Raw genomic sequence first — 11,772 nt, forward strand, 5'->3', positions numbered from 1 at the left:
CTCATGTGTGGCATTTTCTGGATTATAAGAGGCTATCGTTGGGGAAACAGTGGAAACAGTGGCTGCCTTTATTTTGGGGGGCTCGAAAATCACTGCAGATGGTGACTGCAGCCATGAAGTTAAAAGATGCTTACTCTTTGGAAGGAAAGTTATGACCAACCTAGACAGCATATTAAAAAGCAGAGACATTACTTTGTCAACAAAGGTCTGTCTCGTCAAGGCTATGATTTTTCCAGTAGTCATGTATAGATGTGAGAGTTGGACTATAAAGAAAGCTGAGTGCCGAAGAATTGATGCTTTTGAACTGTGGTGTTGGAGAAGACTCTTGAGAGTCCCTTGGACTGCAAGGAGATCCAACCAGTCCATCCTAATGGAGATCAGTCCTGAGTGTTCATTGGAAGGACTGATGTTGAAGCTGAAACTCTGATACTTTGTCCACCTGATGTGAAGAGCTGACTCATTTGAAAAGACCCTGATGCTGGGAAGGATTGAGGACAGGAGGAGAAGGGGACGACAGAGGATGAGCTTGTTGGATGGCATCACTGACTCAATGGAGATGAATTTGCGTAGACTCCAGGAGTTGGTGATGGACAGGGAGGCCTGGCATGCTGTGGTCCATGGGGTCATGAAGAGTCGGACATGACTGAGTGATGGAACTGAACTGAACTGATAATTGTAGTAACAGGTTTGAGGCAGAAAAACAAACACAGAAACAGAAGAGGCAGACATCAATTCTAAGACCAGCCTGATAAAGTTTAATAGGCTGATGGATAGAGTGCCTGATGAACTATGGACTGAGGTTCGTGACATTGTACAGGACACAGGGATCAAGACCATCCCCATGGAAAAGAAATGCAAAAAAGCAAAATGGCTGTCTGGGGAGGCCTTACAAATAGCTGTGAAAAGAAGAGAAGTGAAAAGCAAAGAAGGAAAGATATAAGCATCTGAATGCAGAGTTCCAGAGAATAGCAAGAAGAGATAAGAAAGCCTTCCTTAGCGATGAATGCAAAGAAATAGAGGAAAACAACAGAATGGGAAAGACTAGAGATCTCTTCAAGAAAATTAGAGATACCAAGGGAACATTTCATGCAAAGATGAGCTCGATAAAGGACAGAAATGGTATGGACCTAACAGAAGCAGAAGATATTAAGAAGAGGTGGCAAGAATACACAGAAGAACTGTACAAAAAAGATCTTCATGACTAAGATAATCACGATGGTGCGATCACTCACCTAGAGCCAGACATCCTGGAATGTGAGGTCAAGTGGGCCTTAGAAAGCATCACTACGAACAAAGCTGCTGGAGGTGATGGAATTCCAGTTGAGCTGTTTCAAATCCTGAAAGATGATGCTGCAAAAGTGCTGCACTCAATATGCCGGCACATTTGGAAAACTCAGCAGTGGCTACAGGACTGGAAAAGGTCAGTTTTCATTCCAATCCCAAAGAAAGGCAATGCCAAAGAATGCTCAAAGTACTGCACAATTCCAAATACTCAAAATTCTCCAAGCCAGGCTTCAGCAGTACATGAACCATGAACTTCCTGATGTTCAAGCTGGTTTTAAAAAAGGCAGAGGAGCCAGAGATCAAATTGCCAACATCCTCTGGATCATGGAAAAAGCAAGAGAGTTCCAGAAAAACATCTATTTCTGCTTGATTGACTATGCCAAAGTCTTTGACTGTGTGGATCACAATAAACTGTGGAAAATTCTGAAAGAGATGGGAATACCAGACCACCTGACCTGCCTCTTGAGAAACTTATATGCAGGTCAGGAAGCAACAGTTAGAACTGGACATGGAACAACAGACTGGTTCCAAATAGGAAAAGGAGTACGTCAAGGCTGTATATTGTCACCCTGCTTATTTAACTTATATGCAGAGTACATCATGAGAAACGCTGGGCTGGAAGAAACACAAGCTGGAATGAAGATTGCCGGGAGAAATATCAATAATCTCAGATACGCAGATGACACCACCCTTATGGCAGAAAGTGAAGAGGAACTCAAAAGCCTCTTGATGAAAGTGAAAGAGGAGAGTGAAAAAGTTGGCTTAAAGCTCAACATTCAGAAAATGAAGATCATGGCATCCGGTCCCATTACTTCATGGGAAATAGACGGGGAAACAGTGGAAACAGTGACAGCCTTTATTTTTTGGGCTCAAAAATCACAGCAGATGGTGATTGCAGCCATTAAATTAAAAGACACTTACTCCTTGGAAGAAAAGTTATGACCAACCTAGATAGCATATTGAAAAGCAGAGACATTACTTTGCCAACAAAGGTCCATCAATGGTCATGTATGGATGTGAGAGTTAGACTATGAAGAAAGCTGAGCGCCAAAGAATTGATGCTTTTGAACTGTGGTGTTGGAGAAGACTCTTGAGAATCCCTTGGACTGCAAGGAGATCCAACCAGTCCATTCTGAAGGAGATCAGCCCTGGGATTTCTTTGGAAGGAATGATGCTAACGCTGAAACTCCAGTACTTTGGCCACCTCATGCGAAGAGTTGACTCATTGGAAAAGACTCTGATGCCGGAGGGATTGGGGGCAGGAGGTAAAGGGGACGACAGAGGATGAGATGGCTGGATGGCATCACGGACTCGATGGACGTGAGTCTGAGTGAACTCTGGGAGTTGGTGATGGACAGGGAGGCCTGGCGTGCTACGATTCACGGGATTGCAAAGAGTCGGACACGACGGAGTGACTGAACTGAACTGAATAAGATTTAACTGTGAAAAGCATAAAGCAAACCTTATTCCTAGGAATCAGAATATGCCACACTGCCATTCTTAAGCTGTCCACACCCCTCTGCACAGTGCCCAGTGGGCAGGCTACAGCCCAAAGAACGCTGCACCTGTGTTCCATCAGACCACAGGGGGAGTGCACAGGCACCTGCTCTCCATACCAAAGCCCTTCTGGTCCAGTCGCGGACCCAGCGTGTCACTGTGGCTCAGTCACGTGATAGCTCAGAGGCAGACTTTGCTTCATCCAGAGCAAGAGCATGCACTTTCTTCTGCTGACTCTTGCATGTGCTCCTGCTCTGGAGATGCTGGACGTACTCACGTCCCTGCTCTCCAGATGAGTGAGAACAGCTTCACTGCCTGGATTCTGCACCTTTCCACCTTTCTTCCACTTTTCCACTCTGGGATCCGTGCTGGGGATGGGGACTGGAAGTCTTGGGCTGCTGAGAATGTAGGGAGGCTCCTTTCCTTGTCACCATACAGAGGTGAAGCAAAAGTCTTTTGAGAAGAAACGAGTCTATCCTCAGGAGGCAGAGTGAAATGGAGGGAGAAGCCTGACTCCAGGAAGATACCAGATCATTCTTATGGAGGTCTGCACAGGCCCCAGGACTCGCAGATGGGAGCCACGCATGTTCCCCCCAGATGTAGCTGTTGTATTCATTCCCTAGAGACTACAGTTTCTTTTTTATGATAAGGGAAAAGCAGAGTCAGTCGGTTCTTTGGCTGGTTCCAAGGCTTGGACTAGTAGTGACCCACTAGAAGTGGCAGTTCAAAGTCGGAAGGAGAAACCAATTCAGAAGCATCATGGAGATGTCAACTTGGATGAGCCAATGTGTCCCAGAAAGAGTTGAACCCAGAAAAACCAGGAGTCACATCAGACGTAAGCACTGGAGTCAAAAGAACTCAAGCTAATATGACGGCATCGGTGCCACGTAAAAGCAAATGAAATTGGCTTTGACCATCTCACACTGGTTTAGACCATCTCACATGGGTTTAGACCATCTCAAGCCAGTTTGGGCTGGTCGCCATTGGACCAAACTAGCTAGAATAAGCTCAGACCCGTGTGATTAGCTTCAAAGTGACTTTAAGCCAGTAGGTTGGCAGCACAGCCGTTTCATCTGGCTCACGCCATGTGGAATGCTTTGACACAGTCCAGACTGTCTTGAATTAGCTTAAACCAGAGAGGGGCAGCTTGCACCAGTTCAGGCTGGCTCAGATGAGATCTGGTGGACGGCAGGGGGAAGACAGGAACAAGGGCGATTGACCCCCTTCACGGCATCAGCCCTGAGCGAGGGGCTTTGCCCGCATTTCCTCCTTCAGTCTTGTGGCTCAGTGAGATGTGCGTCATTAACCCTCATTTCCAGAGTAAAATAATATGCAGAGATAAAGTAAAACACCTGGGATGTAAATCTCACAGTTCGACGTTTCTAGTTCAGTCTGCCTCGTCTCTCTGTGAGAAGACCCTTTGCAACAGGTAGAGATGGGGCTGTACTTGGTGAGACAGAAGGGGCGAGGGGAAACTCCTGAAGCACCCAGAGCTCCCAGGGTGGAAAGCCATCACGGGAGGCAGCGCCGTCATGGTAGGCGGGCTCATCACTCCACGTGGGTTGATGCTGAACTGCTGGATGGGATTCCTGGCATGGGGAACAGCTCAGGGCCATTTGTCCTCCAAACCAAACTTACTTAAAATGCTTGTTGCCTGAGAAAGACTCAGGGGAAGCACACTTGTTATTTTTGAGTTAATTTCCAGGGAGGGGGCTATATAATGTCTAGACAATCCATGCCTTCAAGGAGAGAGAGGACTGCGCCAAGAAGCAAGACAGGAGGGGTCTGCTGCCGGCTGGAGAGAGAGCCTTGACATTGCCTATTTGTACCTACCCAGGGCCCGGATGATTGCTTTAGGTCTGACTCAGAGTGGCCTTTTGTCCTGGGGTCAAGGTCATCTGAGTAACTGTAAGGAGTGAACTTGCTGGTGAAGTCAGACTAAAACACACAATTCCTGGGACGCTCGTGCTTTTCCTTTTGTGAAGCTTGGCTGTCAGAGTGAGTCCCTGAAAGTTCAGCAGCCTGTTACCCTCCGTGGCCACGTCTTCCTATTCTGTAGGACCCTTAAAAGGCCTCGATCAAGAGTCCCTAAGCTTGGCTGCTGTGCTGTGTTCTCTTTGGAGCTGGCTGAGCCAGCTATCTGCAACTGGGATATCCATGGCTCTCCCCAGTCAAACCTTGTGCCCCTGGATAACCTTAATTCAAGACCCTGGTGGTAGCGTTAGAGGGAGAGAGAGAAAAGCATCCCAGCCTCCCATGAGGCACTTTGTCCCAGCTGTTCCATGCGTCTTGACACTAGCATCCACTCAGGGTCATACTGGCCTGCTTCTAGCCTGTATTGGACTGCCAGGTAAAATATAGGATGTCCAGCTAAATTTAAATCTCAGACAAACAGCAAATAATTTTTTAGTACAAACCACTGTTTATACTAAATTCAAATTTACCTGGGCATCGTGCATTTTTATTTGTGAAATCTGGCAACCTTAAGCTGGCATGATGTTCTGTTAATTTATGGGTAGGCAAATTGGTGAGTTTCCTTCTCCAGTTTAGCTGTTCATTTCAGTATTAAAAGTAATTTGTTTGTCCTTTTTAAGCCTTCAGGCTTGTACTTAGCATAGTTTTATGCATTCTGACATCACAAGTGATATTCTTTTCATTTTTCCTTCTTTGTGTTTATTTTTCTAGCCTGTGACCACCTACCTTACCTGCAAGGAGGTCTTCAAGCTTCCTGTGTCTCCTTTCCCACTAAAACCTATTTATGTTGAGCATGTTCCCCCCATATTTCATTCCTTATTTTTCAGTTTTTTTGGTGAGACTGTTGGATAGACATGGCGGTGTGTCCGTGAAGAGTAGCTTGCCTCAGCTGGATGGTCCAGGGTCCTGGAAGCAGTGGCAAGTGCGGATCAAGGACTCAAGGCTGGATTTCTAGCAGGGGGGTCCCTGCCTCGTCCAAGCCTAGATCTTAGCCTGCAAGAGCTAGCTCTGTGTGTGCGCGCGCGTGTGTGTGTATGTGCGTGTGTGCATGGGTGTGCACGTGTGGGCATGTGTGTGGGCACGTGTGTGCACATGTGTGCGCACGTGTGCATGTGTGTGCACGTGCATGTGCGTGTGTATGTGTGTGCACGTGGGTGTGTGCGTGTGCGTGCACATGCACGTGTGTGTTTGTGTGTGTACATGTGTGTGCGTGTGTGTGTGTGTGTGTGTAGGGGGTCAGGGACGCTCACCTGCAGAGAGCAGAAGGCCTGGGTGAAGGGTGGCATCCGGACCAGGAAGGAGGCGACAATGATGGCCGAGGAATAGTGAGTGCAGTAATGGCACTGGGCGGCCATGTCCCCTGCGATGAAAGCACAGGCCTGGGTCGCATCCCCGCCCGTGGCCTGCCCGCCCCTCCCACCTCCCCCCAGAGCTTGAGTAGCAGTGGCACTGGGCGGCCGTGTCTCCTGCGATGAAAGCACAGGCCTGGGTCGCATCCCCGCCCGTGGCCTGCCTGCCCCTCCCACCTCCCCCCAGAGCTTGAGTAGCAGTCCTGCACATCGTGGGGTCCTAGCAAGTGGGCAGGGGCCTCAGAGCAGTGTGGGATGCAGAAGAGCTCCTCAGCCTGCAGAGAACCTGCTCACCAAAGGCAGGGCTTCGGGGCTGAGTGAGCCTTTTGAAACGTGCTGCCTCCGGGACATATTCATTTACGGCTCACGGGTAGATGTTCCTTATTTTGGTAGTTTCATGTTTTAGTTCAGAGTGTTTGAGAAAACCAGTATAGCTGGCATCAAATATATGACAGAAAATGTTCTCTTTAAAATACATCCATTGATGTTTAAAAGATGAACAGATCCAAAGACAAACAGAAAGGCTCTGAGAGTGCAGCTGGCGTGTGAAAGCGGCAGAGACTGTAAAGGGAGCGCGGGGGCAATGCATCTGGGAACTGGGTTCTAGAGCCAGATGGATGCAGGCTCTGCAGCTCAGAGGCTGTGACCTTCAGTGAGTTGCCTGACGTCTGAGTTCCAATTTCCTTCTCTTTACAATGGGCCATTGTGTGTGCTAATGCAGGCTGGTCTGCCCTGGCACACAGAAAGCGCTGAGCGGATGTCATTTTCCTGCGCCCGGGGATGGAGGTGTTTTAGCATTTACCACCGCAGTGCTCACTCCTGATTTCCTGTTGGAATCACCTGGAGTGCACCCCATCACAGACTTATTTAAATCATGATTTCCAGGGGTGGGACCTGGACATTAACATTTTTAACGAGCTTCTCAGGTGATTCTCACAGGCAACCAGGGTGCAGACTGCTGGGTTTGGGAGTTCTTTGCTGCTGCTGCTGCTGCTGCTAAGTCGCTTCAGTCATGTCCGACTCTGTGCAACCCCAGACACGGCAGCCCACCAGGCTCCCCCGTCCCTGGGATTCTCCAGGCAAGAACACTGGAGTGGGTTGCCATTTCCTTCTCCAGTGCATGAAAGTGAAAAGTGAAAGTGAAGTAGCTTAGTCGTGTCCGACCCTCAGTGACCCCATGGACTTGCAGCCTTCTAGGCTCCTCCGTCCATGGGATTTTCCAGGCAAGAGTACTGGAGTGGAGTGCCATTGCCTTCTCCAGGGAGTTCTCTATCCAAATGCAATTGTCTGTAGGCTGGATGACACCTAAATCATTATCAACTCTCACTTCAAAGCATTCAGATAAAGAGCATTGCAGAAAAAAATCAAGCTGGGATCTACTCACCTTCAGTCTTCTCAACCTCTTTAAACCTCTGGATGAATTTCAGCTTCCTTTCCTTGGTCTGAGCTCCCATGGGCTTAGAAAGATCACGGAAAGTCTTGGGATTCATCAGGTTCAATGTCTAGAAAGTAAATGTGCAACTGGAGTTAACTCCCCTGGACCCTCTTGTGCCCCCATGAGACTGCAGGAGCCACGGTCTTTAGTTTTATGGTTCTCTTTATTGGTTTATTGTCGTTCGGTCTGACCCCCCTCCTCTGGTGATTAGCAGGCCTGGTAGGGTTTTATGGCCCCACAGCCAGTGATCCACTAAGACTTAATAGGGGAGAGATGGAAAATGAGAGGAGGGGAAGATTGATTTCACACTGAACTCTTCCAAGTTGACCCAGATCAGAACATTGCCACCAGTTACCCAAGAGACTTTCAAAAGAATTCCTGTTGTCAGTGGATACCTGGCTTCTGCCCTCGCTGAGCAGTTTGTGGTTCAGGGTTCTTGCTTAGAACTCAAACTGATTTTGTAGGCAGTCAGAAGGTGTCCGTCTGGGGAGGAAATGAGAGCAATGGCCTCATGTTTTGGGAGGCACCTCCCTTTTGGGGCGGTGAAAGCAGTCTTGGCGCCCCTTCCCCTGCCCTTGGAATACACAACAGTAGCACTGTGAAGAGTTTTCAGGGCTGGGTGTCCTCTGGGTTTGCGTGTCTTTATAGAAGAAGGCGTTTCTCTACATGCCTCTTCCTTTCCACTAGCAGTGAATCATCAGTTTTCCTGGGGAGGCAGGGCCGGCCACCATGGCTGGTGAGAAAAGGGGACGGGAGTGAAGCTCCTGAGACCCCTTGAGTGACAGCACCATGGAAACCCCCTTGGCTACAGCTGATGCTGCCAGAGCAGAGTGGGGCTTCCCCATTGCCACATCTCCAAATTCTCCGAAAGGTATTGGAATACCAGCTTTTTAGAAGAAATCTCCCACTTTTTAAACACTGATAAGAAATTAAATTTTCATACAGGATATGGGCTAAACAAAATGGGCTGGGGACCCACCCATTTGTGATCTGTGAGCTGAAGCTAGGATTGGCAAGTTTCCTTTCTGAAACACCTTAGTCCCAGATGGTTGCGCAATGAGAAGCAACGTATGGCTTGTGAGAAAAGGCTTGCTGTGTCGTGTCTCACGGGATGGGAGCTCACAAAAGACTGAGGCCCTTTCCCAAATTCTGGGGGTGAGCTGTCTAAACAGCTCGAGGCAGCACTGGGCAGGGCTTATCTGTACAGGTCATTTACACACACAGCCCCACACGTCTCCTTGTGGTCGGAGCCCAGGCAGTCAGGACACTGCTCCATAGCCTGGCTGTCCCCCAGCAGCATCACCTAGGCCAAGCTTGTCACTTTTCTGCTCCTCCCTCCTCTGCTTGCTGAGGTCCAGGGACAGAGGGCAAAAAAGCAATGAGCCAGTCTTCCCATCAGTCTCCATTAGGGCTACATGTCTCGGTCCAGATCCAGGGTGATATCATCACCTCCACATACCGTCATCTCAGTTACTGAAGTCAGGTTACAGGGGAGGAGTCTGTTCTCACTGGATCTCTGTGTCTCTCGCTCTCTCCCCTTCCCTCCCTCTCCCTCTCTACATGTTGGTTCCAGGAATACATCGTATGGCCCTCTTCACTTGACGGACCAGTGTTGGCCCTTGGCAGTATCTCAGCAGATGGCCATCTCTTGCCTTCACGGTAGCCGTGAGCCAGGAAACCCTCTGGGGCACATGTCGGATACTGTCCTAGTCATGTGGGGCTCGGACAGGAACCCAGGCACCCAGACTCCAAAGGCCAGGTGAGGGCCAAGCCTGGAGCAGCCCTCAGGCCCAGGTGGACTGAGCCTGTTGCAGAGGCTCTGCATGACCTCAGGTGCTCTGGACATCAGGGTCAAATACTCACAGGACACCTGCATACCACCCATGTGAACACGTACCTGGGAGGTGTAGTCGGCCAGGACCCAGGGGAACACTGGATACTGCATGTAGTCATTGTAGGTCCTCCCAGCCAGGGTGTTGAGGTGCATGAGGTACTCGAAGTTGCTGATGTCTCTTTTCTGCCAGAAGAGACAAGGTTGGGATAAGCCCAACACTGCTGGTTTCCTCCTGAGAGCCACAAGGGTCTAACTCCTAGACCTAAGCATGGGGCCCGAGCTGCGCAGGTGGGAAGGCATGTAGCCGTGCCGCTCCCAGTGAGCCTTCCACCTGGAGCCGGGCGACTCCGCTCCCAGTGAGCCTTGCGGCTGGGCTGGGGTGACTTGGGGTGGCGATGCTAATTCCAAGATGAGCTGAAGCAAATATAGTCAGGAAGCGAAGTTGACTCGGAAAAAAAAAAAAACACAGCTCCGAGGTCCAAGCCAAGGCTAAAGCATTCTATTGTGTTAACTGTTGGGTGATACTCAAAAATTGATTTAAATAATGGCACAAATACCAGACCTTCTTACTGCTGACTGCTTCATGATAGAAAATACAAGCTGGGGTTTCTTTGCAGTTACCAGGAAAGAGGCCCTCACCAAGAGGCCCGATGATCTGCTTTCTTAGGAACCTGAACTTTCTTTCTTCTGACTCTGCCAGTTAGGATACTCTGTATTCTTAGGGCCCTCTGTTTCAAGACATATAGTCATGAATGGAGTCAGGGGCTATATTTGGGAAAAATTCACCAAGGCCACTTGGCTAATGAGCAGCCAGTAGAGACAACGTCTCTGATGGTACCTGCTTGCTGTGGTCGGTCTTTCCTTTCCTTGGCCTGCCCCTTGGGAAAGGATTTTGGACATGAGTGACCAAGATTTACTTTCCTGTTGCCTGGGCTCTGTATGGCTGTCTTTCTTGGGGTCCTTTCCTTCCACTGAGAACCCGAGGCAGAGTGTCAGTTCATCTAGGCTGTGAGCCACATATGACCTTCCAGGAAGTGAAATGAATGCTGTGCCTTCCTGAGTTGTGTGTTCATTTATACCTAAGTGTACACCTCCATGGATGGAGCGTGTGTGTGCACACAGGGCTTATGTACGTGTACACACATGCTCACACTAACTCCCCAGCCCTGACTCAAGAATCACCTTTCATCACTGAGATCTTGTCAGGGAAATACTTGAGACATTTTAACAAATTAGTAAAACAAGATCCCTCCTGATTCAGCAGTGTGCTTTCTCTCTTCATCCCTGGGGCCTAAGCTATTTGCTGATTTGCTTTCCTGAGGGTTTCCTCGAACCCACAGTGTCCTGAGGGGTCACTGTACCTGCCACTTCTGTAGCATGGTCCTGTCGGAGCTGGGGTACCTCCTGTGGGAAAGAAAATGAGGGTGGTGACCAAATGTCTCAGGCACAAATGGAGGGAGGGGTGGAACTTCCTGAGGCTTTGTGGGGTTGGGGCATCCAGAATGGCCATCAGCTTCCCAGAGCAGCAAGGTTATTTCCCAAGCTCTTCTTGCTCCCACACTGCTTTATTGAAGGCTGGGTTCTTGCCATGCCCCTTGCTATTATATAATTTCAGAATATACTGCTGCCGGAAGCATGGCCCTGAGAAGTCCCAGGGCCATGCAGGAGAAGGTCTGGAGTCTCACACTTAACACTGGATTTCCCATAACCACAGCTTGGCCTTTGCCCATGTGAACAAAATACATGTGACTACAGTACATTATTTGTGAATAAAATATACCGACACGTGGATGTATGGCTAAAAAGTGCAGACGATACAGAAAGTCATGAGGTATAAAACAATAGTCTGCAAACTACTGTTCCCACACAAGAAATATCTAGTTAATTTCCAAAAGAGTTTTAGCCATATGGCAGTCTATTTGCTCACACAATTTAAAAGGAATTGTTCTTGGTATGCGGGATCATCTTATCCACGCGGGTCTCCACCCTGCTCCTAGAGGTGCCCACATTGTCCTGTGGCCACAGTAGCTGGGCAGCCTGGCACAGAGGGAGGGGACCTGGTGGGAGCTTCCCCTGTGCTGGGCTTGGTCCTCATGAATGATGTTTGTGTGATCACTTTTGGACATCAATCTCTGTGATTTATGAGACTTGAATCTTGTAATGATTTCATGATTTGAATCTCTGAATGTATCCGTGAGATACATTTTTGGCAACAGTACTGCTAGGCTAGAAACTATGAGAATTATCAAGTGCGCTACATATTGCCAAACTGTCCTCTTAGGAAGTTGTACCGATTATATGACCACATATATAATCAAGGAGCACAAATCAAACCGAAGAAACACCGTCTTAAACCATGTAGTAGGGAAGAGTTGTCAAAGCGTGCCGGATGCAGGGTT

The 11,772-nt window shown here is 48.8% G+C and overlaps 1 protein-coding gene across 1 annotated transcript in view; it reads right to left on the bottom strand.

Moving 5' to 3' along the window:
* Positions 1-11,772, bottom strand: part of WDFY4 (WDFY family member 4) — a 253,777-nt gene that overhangs the window by 27,745 nt on the left and 214,260 nt on the right. The window contains exons 48-51 of the mRNA XM_005699347.3: positions 10,735-10,777; positions 9,437-9,556; positions 7,489-7,606; positions 6,006-6,115 (exon numbers count right to left, since the gene is read on the bottom strand). Of these exons, the coding sequence (XP_005699404.2) occupies positions 6,006-6,115; positions 7,489-7,606; positions 9,437-9,556; positions 10,735-10,777 (391 nt within the window). The remainder of the gene's footprint in view (positions 1-6,005; positions 6,116-7,488; positions 7,607-9,436; positions 9,557-10,734; positions 10,778-11,772) is intronic.

The sequence above is a fragment of the Capra hircus genome, chromosome 28, assembly GCF_001704415.2.
Source record: "Capra hircus breed San Clemente chromosome 28, ASM170441v1, whole genome shotgun sequence".
NCBI classification, from domain to species: Eukaryota; Metazoa; Chordata; class Mammalia; order Artiodactyla; family Bovidae; genus Capra; species Capra hircus.